An 18,496-nucleotide genomic window follows, 5' to 3' on the forward strand; every position below is an offset into this window, starting at 1 on the left:
GGTTTTTAGCTTTTTACATTCACTTTGTGATAAAAAACAACAGTGGAATGTTTTCAGTGGAAATTGCTCAGTTAAATCACAAAATATGAATGTATTCACATGTACTGTATCAAGTACTGTTGCCTAGAGTACTATGACTCACACATTGCTTGGCTATAATCTTGTTACAGAGTTAGCCTTTTTTTTACAGGGATATGTGTGTGGGCTAAAGACATGATCTCAGTGTACTTTCAAGCAGTCATGGGATCTGTTGAGTCAAAGCATTTCGACGATAAAGGAGAGCATTCCTATGACCTTTCATTCAATCTGACTGAACAGACCTACACAGTAAAAATTCAGGTCTTTTTTTAAAACAACAATATTTAATGCCATGTAGAAAATGTTTAGCAGTGGTGTCTTAAATAAGGATGGGGGGAAATGCAAATTGGCTCATGGATAATCTGGTAGACTGTAAACAAAACAAGCATAATCAGTAAGTATAATAATGAATTTAGGAAAGTTGTCCATTTGCATTGGCATAAAATGTAGCTCATTAATTATGGCTTTAATGCTAGACACAGTTAGGAGACTTACAGAGTTTATTTTTAAGTGTGGTCAAAAATCTGACCATCAAAGTCATTTCTTTATAATATAAATCCATATACATCATTAAGAATTCTTCAGAGGTGTTGGCCCATTTGTTCTTTGAATAAAATCTCAATTTATTTCTTTCCTCAGGGTTCTTTCCTCAGGCAACGGAGTCAGCTCCAGCAAAGACAACAAGGTAAGGGAGACCAACTGCTGTTTTCAAATCCCTCCTCCATTGTACAAAAGTGAACAGTGCAACAAACTAAAGCAGGGTTTGAAACCACAGTTGAAACCCAGAGTATCAAGTGAGAATCAAACTACAGGCTAGAACACAAAGCCAGCAATTGTAGATGTTTTCACACACAGTAGAAAGTGAGAGTAAAGTATAATGATTAGAAGATTTCAGCTATGTATTATTTTATGTAATTACTTCCTTCCTCTCCTAAATCTCCTAAATACTTCCCAATCTCATCCTTCTTTAAGCCCATCTCTGTGTCCCTACTCTTCAACTTGTGAGCTCAGTATCGTATTTCTTCTCTTTCAATCCCCCTCCAGGTTTCTCCCAGTAGAGGTGCCTGGTCAGGCGTGCCTGTGGTCAACCCGGTACCTGCTGTTGCCTGTGGAACGATGGAAATAGAGGCTCTACCCAGGAGTCCCGGAGGAGAAAAGAGGAGGTGGGTACCTGGATAATTTAAGTCTTCCCCTCTGGTTCAGAGTTGATTCTTGTAAACGGCTATACATTTTATTTTAATTTAATTTGGGATCTCCTTTCACCAAAGGCAGCTTATAACCGCTCAGTAATGATGAGTAAAACAACATCAGATGAGGAAAAGTTAGGGCAGGCCGACTAATACTTGTTGAGTGCTGTAGGAAGTAGGCTGATAGGTGCCATGACATTGGCTTAATATGGCTTATCCACTGACCCGGCCTGGTTGTGCCCAGGGAAGGCAGGCAGGCAGGCAGGCAGGCAGGCAGGCAGGCAGGCAGGCAGGAAGAAAGAAAGGAGGGAGGGAGGCAGAGAGAAACTGTGCATTTTTCTTTTTGCACCTGCGTATACCTTCCATGTTTGGCTGTTGTATTTCTCGCAAACATGATTATCCAAGGAAGGAGTCACTTCTGTGTCTGCATGCATGCATGTGTGTGTAATATACTGCAGCATAACAGAAGAAGAGACTCAAACACAAGAAAGATGTACAGATAGCTGTCAGATACAAAGGCAGACAGAGACGGGCAGTAGGCAGATATACAGATACAGATTTTCTGCCTTTCATTCGATACAAAAACAATCCAAGTAATCAGCTTACTTCTCCTCAGTACTACCTGTATTTGCTATTTGTTTGGGTTTTTTTAGATTTCTATCTCACAGCTCATTGTCTCCTGTTTTCTGCTGTATTGTTTTCCCTCAGTCGTCAGTCCCCTCAGTCAAAAAACGTTGCCATGTTTGAGCAGTGTGTGTAAATGTACCATATGTCTGTTTTTGTTTTTGTTTTGTTTTTTCATGTGCTGAGGGGATTGAACAGTTTATATCCTTGCTCTTAACAAGCAAATCCATACATATATGTACAAACGCATACTGGTATGTATGCATCTTCTGTTATAAACCTGCAATGTTCCCCTGTGTGTTCCAGTATTAACATGTACTGAGGAAATGTCTGGAGGCAGGCCAGGTAGGTACCATCAAACATCGAGCTTCGCAGTAGCTCTTGCTTTAACAAATCAATCCTCCGTGCAGTGGCGGTCTTTATGATTTCAGCTTTGGAAAAGGGGCTCTCTTGCGGTGGAATCGTCTCCTGTGATTCGCTGTCTGTCCACTTTTTGATCAGCATGAAATGTCAACCTAATCGGTGGAGGAAATAATGTGATGATTTTGGATGCTATGTGGGGATCTTATGCTCGGCATCATGAATCAGTGATGTGATACGATTTCAGCTTTGGATCTGTTCCGTTTAAGACTTTTGGTGCACTCTAGTGTGTCTTTTCTTTCAGTCATCTAACGTCCTGTGAACAACCTGCTCCTTTTTAAAACTCTTATCTATCCTCCAGCTGGAAACTGCTGTACAACATACTACAACAAAATTCAAAAATGAGTCATTTTATTGCCAAAATATTAGTGATACTATAGCCTTAACCAAGAAAATGTCAGGTTTTTTGTGGTTAGATGGTAAGAAAACCTTACTCCCCCTACATGCCTTTTTCCAGCGTAGATTAAGTATTCTTATTTCCTGACCAGACTACTCTGGCTTCTGGGGGGGAAAAAAAGCTCATTTAGATTTACAGCTCAGACTGATCCTGCTTCTAGTAAAGTAAATTTCTCGTCAGTTGAAATAAGAGGATTGCCTGTCATCACCGTAGAGCAGAGGCTCTTTGTTTTCTTTGTTTATTACACTTAAAAGCAGGATGCACAGGCATGACCTTGGATAAGGCCGTTGCGTATACAGAGTGACGACCTATCACACTAATGATCTTTCAGACTTTGTTGTTGAAAGGGTAAAATTTAATCCTAAAGGCTGCAATTGCTGACCATTCCATAAAACACATTTCTTAGGCTTTTCAAGACATGTTTTGAGAAGACAGGTAGAGGCCCATATTGCTCTGAGGTCTTGATCCAGTGTTCTCAAGGCTGTCGAGCCTTCAGAAACTTCTCCGAGGATAAAAAGAATGTTTTACCAACACTGTGTATCAGCACAAGATGTTACCATCAGATGACCTCTTGAGTTCTTATTTATCCATGTCAACAGTTTACAACTGACTCACTTGACATGAGGAGGATGCATTGAAAGAGACATTGCTATATCTTCAGACTAATCCCTGGTGTTCGTCCTTTTCTCCTCCTACGCCTTTCTCCTCTTGCTTTTAGTACAATTTCACAGTTGATTTTTGCATGGAGCACTCAGACCTTGAGCTATCCTCCTGATAATGTAAGCAAATATATCCATACAGCCGTTACATATATATTTCAAGTCGTGATACGATGCTTTAATGCTTACAATATGGTCCAATGGGTTAATATATACTACTTAACTATTAAACCACTGACAAATTATTTATAGAAATAGTCCAAATCAGAGCTATGTTCTATTTGACATATGTGCAACAACATCAAATAGTTCCTAACCAAACTTAAATGTAAATGTAGAAATGATTGTTAATTTTGATACATTTTACTTTTTTTGCAATGGCGCAATATATTTCCTCATCCCTATCTTTTATGTTGCCTTCTCTCTGACGCTTGCCTCTCATTCCTGTGTTACTTTCTCTACTTCTCTGTAATATTATCATAAGTTAGATTAGATAACTAATAGATCAATGCCATTGGGGGGAAAAAAATCTTTATTGTTATCTATAGTATAATAGAAAAGGTCATCTGCAGACCATCTTAGCCAAAGATCATGAAGTAAGTCACTGTTTTACAATGGCGATGGGAAACTGTAATGCCCCCCTCGCCTCCTACGCTCCCAGTAAAGCTGTCATCATGAATAAAAGTTTCCAACTCGGGGCCCTTCAGTGCTGAATATATAAACACAGATTTGACACGAGCCATCAGACCTCAGCCTGTAGAGGTGCAAAGCCAGGTCACTGACGCTCCAGAGACATCCCGTCCACTTCACTTAACTCAAGTGCTCATGTCACAACACTTGTCACAGCACACTTAAATGCACACTAGCGTACAGTGTAGCAAAGGCAATGTACTATAAGTTGCATGGCTTATTCATTACCCTGACACTGCCGGGCCTTTTATTTATTCATGTTGTTTCTTGTCCACTAACATAACATTTTTGTGATTATCATTGGCAAAGCCCTTACCTGGCTAAATGAGCACATGATGTCCTATGACAGAGTAAAAGGGGAGCCCTTATTCTTGACACAGCTGTAGAAAACCCTCAACATACCGGGGCCAGACTACAAAGTCAACCTGCCAACCTGTCAGTCCATATGCAATGAATGACACTTCAAAGAATGAAGCTCTCTCTTTCACATCCACGTTATCAGCTGCCTCAAATTTTCCTCTGCTGCTTTTGCTTTCCCCTTGTTTTCTTACGTTTCTTCATGTTAAACAAGCTGTTTCTTTGTATTATCCTCCTCTCCGTCATTCATTCGCATACATCTTCCTCTCGTTTTCGCTGTTTTCATTCATCGCTACCCTCCAATCTCGCTTTTGTTTTACCTCCCGTCTCTCATCATTGCCCTCCCGCTTGTCCTTCTCTCTCACCTCCACCTCGTTCTCCTCAGGTCCCCTTCTTCCCTCCATCCTCCTCGCTCATGTCTCATCAAAGCTCCCCACAAGGAGAGTTGGGCAGATCCGAAGCAACCGGCAACGGTCTCACCTTCTGTACTGACATGAATTGGACAACACACTAATAAACGCGGAAGGCTCAGCAGCGGTGACTCTGCTATGAAAAAAAACGTCTTGTGTTTGCAGTAGTGACTGTACCACATGGAAGGACACACTCGCTGTGAATGCACATACTGTATGCCTTTTTTAAGTGAAGCATTCCTCAACACAATCCACTCAAAGTGTCACACATTCAAGTCTGATAACAACCCTCACAGACTGACTAACTCCCCGAACTTGCCATCACACTGCCGTCACACTCGGTACTACCCTTTTTCTTCTGAGTGTCCATCTCTATATCTCCTGCCTCTTCCTATACCCCTCAATTCCTCCCTTTGCCCCTCTCTCCTCTACCCCCTTTTCTTACCCTTCACTCTTTCTGTGTCTCTCTTGTTCATTCTGTCCTTCCCCTGCCCTTGACTCCTGACGTCACACGGTGAAACTGACCGGCAGGGGTGAGGTGGTATCAATGTGAGTCTTAGGAATTCAGCTGCGCTCTCGACTCAACAAATAGGTCACATAGTTCCGCGAGGATTCGACCAAGTCCTGCTCTGTTCCCTATTTTCATTCTTCAAAAAAAATAGTTTCATGTTTTTTGTCATATTGCTAACACTGTATTCTGTATTCATTTAGTTTGAATTCCATCAAATGATTTTTATAAGAAAAATAATGTGATTTTCTTTATTTTGTATTTAATCTGTTCTGCAAATTTCATGGATCTGTTGCTCTCTGTTTAAAAGGAAGTTGGACAAGAAGATTGATATATTTCTCATCTCTGTCTATTTTTCATTCATTTTTTTTGCATCCACTATGTTAACCACTTTGCTAGCTCAGCACAAAGACTAGAAGCAAGGGGAAGGAGCTACCTTACCTCTGTCACAGGTGCCTTCCAAAAACTCCATATCTCTTATATTTGCACATTGTTTCTTGTGTGTTTAACACACGTAGAAATATCAAAGGAAACATTGTGATTTAATGAGCATTTAGCTTTCACATCGGAGCTGATTTGATCAAGAGCCTAATGCATGCACGCAGCATCTCAGAAGTCCTATTTTCATCTGCCATGTTTGCACTGTGTCATAACTCTAGTTTGGACCAAACCCACCTGACTCTTGGATGTATTTCTAGGTAACAAGATAGATGTAAATAGAAGGATTTTAGAAAAGTTGGCAGACGTTTTTTTTTTTCCCTTTTGTTTTGATTAGCTGTTCCTCCCTGCTTCCTGTATTAAGCTACTCTAAACACATGCTGGACTCTGTGCTGATCTCACAGAAATGAAATTTATACCGACCTTCTTATCCAACTTCTGGCAAGAAATCTAATAAGCACAATTCCATGAAATAGTTCAAAACTGAATCGAATTTTAATGGAAATGTATTATCTATTTTATTGTACTACTGTAACTGTTTTATTTTTTTAAACACAACTGCAGCCGTGCAGTCACAGTTGAAAGGGTTATTATGCAGTGACCTAGCCATCCAGTGTAAGTTAATGATATGTTTGGCTGATGAATATGTGGAGCAATGTGTATATAGGTGAAAATTCACTGAACGCTTAGCTACACCTTAACTACCCCATTATAACTGTTTCCTTGCACAGCTCAACCAATGAAGATGATCTCATAAAATGAATAATTAGTTGAATGTTTACAACATAAGTGTGACCAAAGGATGTATATCTTTCTGAACTGTATGTTAAAAAAATCATTTCAGAGAATAAAGTCTGGATTACTCTTGACATATGATTGTTTGAGCCGCATGCTACGCTACAGTATATGTGTTGTGTATACATGTGTGTTTTATGTACTTTTGTAGAAGGAGTTTGGGGTCTTGTTTGAGACATTACAGATATTTGCTCTTGACTATGAAGCACATTAAGCACATTTTTCTTATATTTGTATTTTTATGTACATGCATTAATTCCTTAAAAAGTAACTATGAGTGACCAGTGGAAGAGCAGGAGGCGACTAGTGTAACTGGCCTCCTCGTGAACTCTGGATGCTCGTGTGTGTGAGGACTGAATAAGTGTGGCTATTTAGTATCTGGTTGGCAGGAGACTGTACATCCTCGGTATGTGTCTCTATGCTTTTTCACCCTTCCTGTTTTTGTTTCTTGCCCACATGGGGGTTTTGGATTCAGCCTCACTGTCCATTCTCGGTTTTACTTCATGGATTACTTAACATGTGGGAGTGTTTATATAAATTTTGGTTTGTGCGTCCTCAGGCGAAGCATTGTGCCTTTCTTTACATCTTTGTTGTATGTTGAACTTAAGCTGCCGGTCTCTCCGGGCAGTACGCATATATACTTCTCATGTTTTACTTTGTCTTTAGGCTACAGAAATATGAAGTAGTTACCAGGCTGTTGGAAAAGCTTCCACCGAAATCCATGTATCAAATGTTTTGCTTCAGGTCACCTCAATATTCTGAGAATATTACACCGCATCATTTCCCACACAAATTATTACTTTGTTTGAAGACTTATTGTCATGGGTTGAATTATGCTTCTTTAAATCTTGTTTCTTTATTTAGTGGAAACACAACTCCAGAATATTACTGATACACTAGAAAGTAATAAATAACTGTTTTGTTCTTCTTTGTAATTCTTTTCTGTAACAAAGAAATACATTGGAGCACCTACGAACCTGCATGATTCACTTTTCCCAGAAGCTTTTTCAAAGAGTTATTATTTCAGATATACTCACTTTGTTGTCTGTTCATGGGAACTTGATGTCAGTTTTTTTGTATATTGGTTCAGTATGTTACTCTAAAATGTCTCCTAATATACTACATGGGACAGATTTGCCATCTTTGCAGCATCCATTCATATTTTTATGGATTACACAGGTAAGTTATACAGCTGTATAATCCTGATTCCTTTTGGTGTCATTTTGTTTAAACACTGACATTGTATTTGTTTGTGTTTCTATTTGAAATGTAATCATCATCATCTTAATCTGCCATTGCTTTTCTATTTTCCTCCCTTTTTCTTTCCTTCCTCTTCCTTCTACTCTTTTCTGGCTCCAGTTTGCCCATGGTTGCTGACCTGATGGAGACGTGCATCGATGATGTCCTCAGGGCTCAGGTTGTTCCCGCGGTGACCGCTACAGAGGAGCCGGGACCAAGTAACGCCTATTCTACTGCCAGTGCCACCGGGGAAGAGTCGCTCAGCCTCACTGGTCAGGCTACATAAAAACTAGAAAACATACCACAAAATAGATCATTTTATTGGAAACTTTTTTTTCCAGATGCAACAATTTCAAAATACTTAATGTCTATTTTCTGAAGATTATCTGTAAAATAAGCCACTGAAGTCCTCTACATCGCCAATGCATGTATGATAATAATGTATTTGGTGACGGGCAACAGTGGTTGATGATATCCTGCTATGTTTTTAAGAGAAGGTTGTCATCTACCAACCGCCACTCACTCACATGTGGTTTACACACATCTCACATTCTCACATTATTTCCAACAAACATCTAACATGCTGTTAATTAAAATGCTGTTAATGTTTGGTAAACTAGAGAGGTGCAGTAATGTTTTAAATGTAATAAATACCACTTGTAATTTTGCTGCAGTAATAATGTTAGATATGGGTATTTTGTGTGCATGATGGGTTGAAATCATTGAATCTGAGTGATGAGCAACATGAATAATTACATGTATCTGACTTCATCTGTCTTTTCAGAAACAGCAGCTCGTCTGAAGCAGTTAGAGTTGGAGAGCAGTCCGCTTCCTGCTACTCAAAGAAATAACGTCAATATCAATATGGCTATGAATAATCAGGTGGGTTTCTGTTAATTTTCTACTTTTATCCCAGGACCTAAAACCAAAACTAGTGAAAACTTTTGTTGTGTCTTCTGGATAATATAAACTAGTAACACATGTTGTATTTGGTCCAAACTCCAGCATAGTGAAACATGGAGAAGTTAATGTAAGCTTGTGAAGAAACTGTAAACCTCATTTCTCTCTCTCTCTCCCTCTCTCTCTTTTTGTATATCATGTTTGCCCCGGTCAACCCTCTTCCAACAGGAGGATATAGTGAAGCTCACAGAGAAATGTGGTCTGACCAGTACAGGCGGTAGTCCAGTTGTCACTCCACTGCGCACCCCAGAGGATCTGAAGAGCAACATCCTGAAAGCACAAGCGGAGGCTGCAGCCCTCAAGGTGACGAACAAATTCTGCACAACTTGACAAAAAGGGAAATAAGGAAGAGCAAATATATAAGATAGTACAGTAATGTGATAATTATCCAAGTATGTTTACTTTGCAGTGCACTAACCATTGAGATTCAGTGTTGCATTGAGTTGTTTAGTGATCATATTTAACATGTCTATAATAAATCACTGGTAACAGTTTGCTTTTCAAGTTTAACTACAGTGAATAAAGCAAATTATATAATTTCAGAAAGCTTTTGGAAATGGTTGCACCTTGCTGTTTTCAGTGACATTAGTACTTCCAGATAGTTTGTGTTCAGATGTGATGAATGTAAAACATTAGTGAAACTAAATTAATCAAATGGACTTCCAGTTGCTGCGTCTGCTTTGTCGTTTATGATTGTGCTGCTTTATTCAGTCACTGAACGTCAGTAACTTTTGTCACGTTCAACATTTTTTACGTGAAAGCTTGTATCCCCATAATTGTATATTCTGCCAGAGTTTTCTCCCACACTGGCAAAGAGCAAACTGTTTTAGTTATTGTCTGAGATATCTGCCTTTTAAACCTCCCCAACTCCTGTGATAGGACTAAAGCTAGAGATTGTCCTAACAGTATCCGTGTCTCAGCACAGTTAAACGATCACAGATATATCATATGTTTTAAAAAACATCCTTGTTATTCTACTATGAAGTTGAATGTATCATGTCTCTCTCTCTGTTCCTCTCTGTAGGGATCTTTGGAGGAACATGTTGCAATGATTGGAGATAAAAACTGTAATTTGCAGGAGGCTTCCACCAGGTATGAACAAACAGTAATTATACGAAGTTCACAACTCTGTAATAATGATAATGAATGAATGGAAGAAAAAGAAAAAACAAGATTTCTTAACTTAACTCAAAAATTTTAGAGAATATTTCTGCTCTGGCTCCCAAATTATTTTCAAAAATGCAAAATCAAAGGTTTTTGCAGCATTATACACCTTTTTTTTCTTTTTTTAAATATGTTTCATCTTAAAGGTCATTTTTAAGCAACCAGCACCGTACAGTCTGTCAGTACAGAGCACATATGGACAGGAGAAAAGCCATTGTCGCTCATGTCTCATTGTCTTGAAACTGGGCATCTTCCCTCCTCCTCCTCCTCCTCCTCCTCCATCTTCCTGAGTCATGCCAACTGTCAAGGCATTGTCTCAGCCAATCACAGCCGCTCCCTGCTGCTAGAGCTGATTAACTTCTTTGAATATTCATGAGTATTGTTAGCATAGCTCACAACATTACATCACCTGCAGCTCATCCTTGCAGGCGAGGCTCCACAGTCCCCGTCTCTCGTATGAAAGGCAGTAAATGGCTCGGGATGATAACCGGAGAACGAGCCATATTAGATTTCATAGATTCAGTTATTTTTAGACAAAGTTACCTCTTTTTTCATAGCCTCAAGATACTGTGTGAAAATAGAAAGGATTTACTGAATCCATTATGTTTAGAAATGAATGAACTTAAAATAAAACCTTGATAAAATAAATCAGTAATACATCATACTATATAAACCATATTTTCTTGTTGTTAATAGTCTGATTTAAAAAAAAAAAAAAAAAAAAACCTTTTAAATGTTGCCTTATTTCCCCTGTGCCCCATTCTAATCTTATGATGTGATTGTGATCCTTTTTTTTATTACTTTGGGGAGATTTTACTCAGTGTATTAGTATTGATTCAGTTGGCACAAATAAAAACATGTAACGTCTGTCTCCAGGTTGAAGGTGCGTACCGGCCGAATGGGCAGCAACTCATCTTTGACTGTCAGCAGTCGCCCCGACATCCAAGAATCCTGGGACCTGCTCAAACCAGCCTCACTGGTGTCATCAGCAGGGACCAGGTCTGTGTGTGTGTGTGTGTGTGTGTGTGTGTGTGTGTGTGTGTGTGTGTGTGTGTGTGTGTGTGTGTGTGTGTGTGTGTGTGTGTGTGTGTGTGTGTGTGTGTGTGTGTGTGTGTGTGTGTGTAAATATTTCCTCTGTGTGCAGTTTTTAAATAGAAAATTCTGTGTGTATGGTATTATACCCACTGTGTGTGTGCTTATTGAGAACATGAGAGAGAAACAGGGAGAACAGATTAGCGGAGGAGGGAATCTTTGACAGTAGCTGCTGATTTTTAATCCTTCTGAGATGACTCAGAAACTCACATTATTGTTTTTCTCCTCTTTTATATCTAACCGTAAGTTTAAATGATTTTGTCTTCATTAAATCCTGCAGATATTATTGTGTAAGTTATATAAGTTATGAGGAGTTTTGCCAAAATTGATGTATTTCACTGTCCTGTCTTAACTTTATCAATAAGTAGACCCATATTTTTAAATCAGTTAACATAATGATCATACCTCAGCTGTTAGGGATTGAAAGCAGGAAGAAAAAAAGAGGTTTTGACCTTGTAAATCTAAAGATAGAAAAACAAAAATTAAAGGAAGGCAGAAAAGAGAAGTAAGGACGTTAAGATGGCTCACAGAGGGGGGAAAAAAAAGACGAAATATGAATAATACACACAGAAGTGATGCTCGTTCTTTTCATAGTCTTTGCTGACATCTGTTGGTATATTCGAGGAGTGCGTGCGTGTGTCTGGGTGTGTTGAGTCACATGACTTAAGTTCTGCCTGGATACTGCCGGTGTTCGTGCTCAATAAGAGTGTTTACAGTAAGATGACACAAAAAAAACAGGCAGACACTTGACCAGGCAATTCACTAGAGCCGTATGTTCAATGATGCAGAAAATGTTGATAAAACCCAGACTGGTCTCCCACTACAGACTGTGCCGAGACAGTAAATTGATTTATCAATTAGTCAATCACAGAAAATGAATCAGCAACCATTTTTGATACTCAATTAATCATTTAAGTCATTTATGAAGCAGCTTTTCAAATGTGCAATTCTACTATTCTGTGTTTTATACTGTTGGGAAAGAAGACATTACCTCTTGTTTTGTGTTTGACTCAGATAATAATGACCTCTTGAATCACTTGAACAAGAAAAAACACAATTTACCAAGTGAAATATGTTTTCATGCCTCCCCTATCTCAAGGCCAAGGAATTTAAAATACATTTCTATGACTTTTTTTTTTTCTGTCCTTTGCTCATTTTTTTTTTCTCTCTTCTTCATTCATCAGTGCCGAGAGGTTAGCTGAAGATTCAAACCCCCTTCTTCCCAAGATGCCCTCTGAGTGCACCAGCGAGGGCATGGCACTAAAGGTAACCATTAGCTATTGTGGTGCATTTTTTATCGGTTGTCATGGAAATTATCAACATGAACCCCTTTACACAAATATTAAGTGTTGTAAGAAGGCATGAGAATAAATATTGTTCTATTGAATGATATGAGGGTATCATCTGATCGGACTCACATGAAAGTCACACACTTTAATATTTAAGGTGGCCTGAACTTGTACCAGATGATCTTAATTACCAACTGCTGATTACAGTCTCCACTGATTAATGTGTCACGTTGAACTCGATGTGAACCGATTCTTTATTGTTTGTATGTTGTGGTAAACAGTTGTTTGTGTCTCTCTGCAGGTTAAAGCAGAGGAGGTTGACCTTCCAAACACCGCCCCGCTGTCTGACAACCTGATCGACTTCACTGATCCAACTCCTGTGGTAGGTCTAAGCCTTCTGTATGTGTAACAATATGGAATATCCCGATAATTGCGTGAGCCTCCTCTGCAGTAGGAAAGGCTTTACAATAAGAACCCAAGAACTCAAGGAAGGACATATTGAGTCAGAGAGAGAGCATGAAGATGAAACCAAGCTGAAAAACAAAATTTAATTGGGTACTTTTATGTGTCTATAACTAGGTTTGCAGTCACAAGTCTCTTTCTGTGACTCAGCCCTGTAAATTTGTACCATCGATAAAGTGTAATAACATTTTTCTGGTCGGCTTCCAGCTACCACCGGTGCAGCAGCCCAAACCTCTCATCACCCCTCGCTGGATCATTCCTACATCTGCTGTGAGTGACGAGTCTTAACTTCGCTCCTGCTAAACTCTATCTGTCTTATCTGGCTTTTGTGTCCTCCACAGGTTCTTTGTGAAATGTTTTTAGAAGTTTTTGATCTGCAGTTAAATTAATTTGTTTCCTAGAGCTGATGAACTTTTTTTTTTTTTTATGTGCACTTGCATAGCTGCTGCACACGTCGGCTGATGTAGAAGCTATGTAGAGACTGACCACCTTCCTTCTCCCTCATCCCCTTCTAATGCAGCCTCCTGGCGTTTTTACTAACGGCCTGCTCGACCTTGACCCCCCTGCTAAGGTCACCCCTCTTCTCCCTGCAGATGGGGGAGCAGCTCTCACCCCAGCCCTCCCCCACCACCCCGCTCACACACGTAACACCATCTCCGCCAGGTAAAAATTCTTTGCAAATGTACCTTTGCTGGAAGAGATTTGAACATTTGTTGTTAAAGCAAGCGCTTGGTAGTTATGCTGAGTCCTGCTGATTGAGCAGGAAAACCTTCGGCTGCAATCCCAATGCAAAAGAGTTTCAGGTGGGCAGCAGGTAAAATAGAGATAGGATGTTAAGCTGCTTGTCCACTTGGTTGGAATCACGTTGCCTTGTTACTTTGAGAAATCATGAGCTCACTTTGAGGCTTCAACATTGTTTTTGTATGTAAAACACTGTAGAGCTGCAACTATTTGTCCATTAATCGATTTGCCAACACTTAATTAATAATTTTGAGTCATTATTTAAAGAAAATAATTCATAAAAATACTATAATTCTCTCATTTCAACTTCTTAAATGTGAATATTTTGGGCTTTTGGAAGCAGTGATAAACATCTTTCACCATTTTCTGACATTTTATGGAGTAAACAACTAATCAGTTTAATCAAAAAAAACAATCGACAGATAAATCGATAATAGAAATAACTGTTAGTTGCAGGCCTAAAACACTACTAGTCACTGCATAAGTTGCTCTTTGTGTAGCAGTGGTCTCAAAATAACTGACAAAATACAATCACACTCAAAAAGACATTAAGACATTTTAGAAATAAAGTCATCCTTAATGTAAAAACAAGTAAGACGATTAAAATAGGCTTAAAAATCTGGTGGTATTATGTAAACAAATAAGTGTTATTGTAGGATTTAAAAGCTGAGATAGAGGAGCCAGTAAAGCAAAAGCTTGATCACCCTTTGCGCTCAACTTGGACTCTGGAACAAGCGTAACCCTGCAGATCCGAGAGGCCTTTTACGGACGGTAAAGAGTTAGAAGTTCACTGATGTAGATGCTACACGTGTCATCCTCTAATGCAGCGATTCTCTCGTGTCCCACAGCACTGTGGGTCAGCAGCCGGCCTCAGAAGATGGAGCCAAACCCAGAGGTCTCCTGACCACTGAGCTCTGATGGAGGAAACGAGGAGAGCAGCCATCACAACATTAGTCTCCCTGACAGCTTCTCCCGCCTTCACCCATTCACACACAACTTAAGCTGAACACTGTGGGCTAAAAGAAGAAGGTGGAACCAGGGAAGAGGCAGCTTACAAGCACCACAACCACACACTCTTAATTGCACCCACACTGACAAACTGGAATATGAGTATAGTTTTTCATGATAACATGGCACTGTTAAAAAAAAGCTCCAGTATTGACCTCTTTAGAGCACCTAATTGACCTGCCGCTTACTGAATCCATCCAGTCTACCAAACCTCGGTCTCTACTACCAGCACCATCTCTTTTGAAGCTGTTTATCCAACTCGTTTGCTGCAGAGGTCAAGTCGGGGCTCACACACTAAAAATGTATGATCTTATGATGCTGTAAGGTACAGTGCATCCACCAGCAGTTTATGACTTAAATGGTAGATTGTCTCTCTCTTAGTGCTGCTTTCTTCCCCCTTTTTCGGGGTTGTAAGTTTTATCACTAGTAATGCATACCACTGGATATCTGCTACTCTGAGCTTTTTTTTTTTTTTGTACACTCACAGATCACACAGCATGTAGAGCTGCTGAATCATGGACTGGAAAGAGTCTATAAAAAAAAAAAAGAGAGACCTAAAAAGACAGTGACTTTTTTAAAGTGTTGGTTCTAAGAGATAAAAACATCTGGACTCTTATATAACATGGATATGATACTCTACTGTCCTTGTAGCACACTACAAATATTTTTTAAACCCCAGTCGGTACTACATGTGAAACTCGTCTGTTTGCAGCCACTGGATATGAAAACTTTTTTTTTTTTCCCTCGTCTCCCAAGAATCACTGGATTATCTTTGCAACACTGGACCTTTTTTAATAAGGAATTATTTCCAACGGATGACGATAGAAATGACCAACTGATTTTATTATCCCGCTTTTACTGTTTTGTCTTTTTTTTTTTTTTTTAATGTTTTTATTTTTCCCATCGCAGTACTTTGTGAATTCACACGTTTTGGTACCAGCATCATGAATTAATTCTGTTACTGTCTTTAGACCATCTACTGTATGTTCAATATGAAGTTTGAACTTTTTTTGCCTAGACTGTGATCCTACACTATGAATCCACTTGAAACCACTGCTTCCATGTGTGGCAGCTTTCATCCACGTTAATGTTAACTTTGAAATTACTGTAGGAATGTAAATTGCACAAGTGAAAGCTGGTCGTTTTTTTTTTTTTTTTTTTTTTTTTTTTTTTTCTTTCAATTGTTGAAAAACCATCAAGTTAACTGTGATCACTGGAGTGTACACACTGGTGGGTGTGTGCAGGTTTTGGGGGTTCATCTAACTGGATATCTGAATTAATTTTACACTGTAATTTCACCCTGTTGTAGAAAACGGCTCCTAGTAGTAACATGCTGTAGCTACTACCCTGCCTTATGGAAATGAATGTATTCAAATAGTCTCACCTGAGATTGCTGGAGATGCCACAGTACGTCGTTTTTACAACCGTCGATGTTAAATCCACAATTGCTGATATAGTTTGTAACTGGAGGAAAACTTAAAAGCTTCTTTTGTACTTGAGAAATTGAGGCCTAATTCTACATTTTCTGAGTATAGTAATAAAGTATACTGTATCGCATTGACTCTTAAAAGGTAGAGATGTAGATCTCATGAATTTTAAACAAATAAGAAATCCTGTGATCACTAAATCTGGACCCTCATTCAAGTTATATCTGTTTTTTTCATTATGATGTCTCTTTCATCTGTCTTGAACAAGGGAAGCTGACTGTTTTACGTCTTCTTAGCAGTGACAGTTAGTTATGCTACCACTCAGTGTAATTTGCTCAGATATTACATGTTGTCTAAAGCGTGTTTTTAGCTTACAGTTATAATGTATTGTCAGTATGATCGTGTCAGCTGGCTGTAGATATGAAGTAGATTTATAAAAAATTTTTTTTTTTTTTTTTGAAAATGATGTTGGCAGTATTGTTACTACACACATAATTTCAGCATTGAGGTGTTTTCTAATTACAAAAGAAGTAGTATTACTGATCAAACTGATGGGGAAAACGTTGAGATTGCGAGGTCTCAAATGCAATTTTGTACAATTTTTTTTTTTTTTCCTGGAATACCTGATCATGATTCAGTAAAGCTTTGCTAGGAGTCAATTGTTTTTCATTTGTTTTTACTGTTTGGATAATGTTGAAATAATTTGCCTGGAAAGAAGGTTATTACTGATTACAGTTGGAATTATGCAAGACCAGACAATTTGATTTGCTACTGTGGACCAGATGTGATTTTTTTTTTTTTTTTTTTTTTCATTGTTAATCCAGCTATGAAAGGTAAAACACCAGATTCTGTGTTCCTGTTTTAAATCTGTTCGCTCTGTGATAAGTAAAGCTCTTGTGTCTGTATCAGAAATGTAGCAATAATAACTGACTCAAGCAGTTTTTTTAAGTGATCGCCTGTATCTGAACTGTCACCTTGTTATCCAATGAAGTATGTTACTTAAGTAACAAAGAGGGGTTTTTTTTGTTTGTTTGTTTTTTCCCCAGAGCGACACTCAGAAGGTTTAAATATATTTAGAGTTTTTTATAGCATCATTCATCCACTGAAGTCTAAAGGAAAACCTCGGCTTTCAAAATGAATCACATAGTTTTCTTACATCTTGTTAGTTCAATCTAAGATGATCAGTAAAGTCAGAGCTAATTTTCAAAGTCATCAGGCTTCATTGATAGTAAATGTGATGCTGACGGGGCCCAACATACATTCAGCTTTCCATCAGTTATTGATTAGAAAAACAACATGAAAAGTTAAATGTTTTGGGGAGATTTCCTTTTGGTACTGTAGATTTTTGCTCACATACTGTATATTCATCTACTATCCAGAAATGTGTTGAATATACTGTATTTTAGGTAGAGATTTTTGTACAATGCAAGTTCTATAAAAATCCTTGCGGAAATGACAGAAGTATGTCAGTTGTTTTCGACAACCTAACACTGTAGAGGTGTAAAGTGACACTCAGCAGGTGTCTGAATCTGGTATTTGTTAAGCGAGTGTTGCAGCAAAACTACCCAACTAAGAAAAGGGTTTAGAAGAGAGTCTGCAAGGCTGTTTTATTCAGACAACAGACAGTAGATGGATCTGTTCTGTTCAAGTGTCCCACTAAGCCATGATGACAGTGAGTCAGCAAACTGAAACAGAAGCAGCTATGTGGAATTTTATTATTTACACCTGCGCTCGTCTTACAGTGACATGTCAAAATGTCATCTATGAAAAGGGTCTATTATACTAACATAGCCCTGAGAAGTGAGGAGGCATAAAACATGTCAATACACACCTGGTAATACACAAGTTAAAAGATGAAAAACATGAAATGAGTCTGCAGAAATGGTGTGAATAGCAGGAAAGCTTACTGAATGAGAAATTACCTCTCACCTTTAAGTCCTTTTTAGACCAGACTTTTCAACATTAATTTATTTGATATAAAGTAGATGAAAGAACGTTACTCTGACAGGCACTAGACTCTTAACTTTTGCACTTTAATAGGAGACTTTCACTCAGCAGTGTGAAGGGATCTTAATTAAATTGCCAGTAATGTAGCTCTAAAAGAATAATACCGTAGAGAGCTGTGTTGGTCTCTGTGCTGTAAAGAAACTAAAGTCAAGTTACACCAAACTGATTCAGTCTTTACCGTATATTAACCAATTCACCACAAGATGGCAGCACAGTAATATTTTTCACCTCTGATGGAGACCAGTTGAGCAAAGGGTTTTTTCTTTCAGTGCCATCGACGCTCCAATGAAGAATTCAACCTCACTAAAAACTATGTGTGCTTTAAGTGATGCCACTACCATCAAACTTGTAAGGCATTAAAAATGTTGGATTACTGAATAACTTGCTGTAGAATTTGAACAGGCAAGTCGTTGCAGCATCAGCTCTCAGATGTACGTCGCTTTGAATAAAAGCGTCTGCTAAATGAAACTGTAAATTGTAAGCTATGAAAAAGCACTGCTGAGTGCTTAATTTGTATGTAATTATGGTGCAATATCACCCATAC

At 38.6% G+C, this 18,496-nt stretch overlaps 1 protein-coding gene across 1 annotated transcript in view; it reads left to right on the forward strand.

Moving 5' to 3' along the window:
* epb41l5 (erythrocyte membrane protein band 4.1 like 5) overlaps window positions 1-16,853 on the forward strand; it is a 39,493-nt gene extending 22,640 nt beyond the window's left edge. The window contains exons 15-26 of the mRNA XM_042426394.1: window positions 718-763; window positions 1,123-1,241; window positions 7,923-8,074; window positions 8,587-8,684; window positions 8,931-9,065; window positions 9,787-9,854; window positions 10,803-10,925; window positions 12,203-12,284; window positions 12,609-12,689; window positions 12,977-13,039; window positions 13,290-13,432; window positions 14,359-16,853. Of these exons, the coding sequence (XP_042282328.1) occupies window positions 718-763; window positions 1,123-1,241; window positions 7,923-8,074; window positions 8,587-8,684; window positions 8,931-9,065; window positions 9,787-9,854; window positions 10,803-10,925; window positions 12,203-12,284; window positions 12,609-12,689; window positions 12,977-13,039; window positions 13,290-13,432; window positions 14,359-14,428 (1,180 nt within the window). The 3' untranslated portion in view covers window positions 14,429-16,853. The remainder of the gene's footprint in view (window positions 1-717; window positions 764-1,122; window positions 1,242-7,922; window positions 8,075-8,586; window positions 8,685-8,930; window positions 9,066-9,786; window positions 9,855-10,802; window positions 10,926-12,202; window positions 12,285-12,608; window positions 12,690-12,976; window positions 13,040-13,289; window positions 13,433-14,358) is intronic.
* Window positions 16,854-18,496: the final 1,643 nt, after the last annotated feature.

This window comes from Thunnus maccoyii, chromosome 11 (assembly GCF_910596095.1).
Source record: "Thunnus maccoyii chromosome 11, fThuMac1.1, whole genome shotgun sequence".
In the NCBI taxonomy this organism is placed as follows: domain Eukaryota; kingdom Metazoa; phylum Chordata; class Actinopteri; order Scombriformes; family Scombridae; genus Thunnus; species Thunnus maccoyii.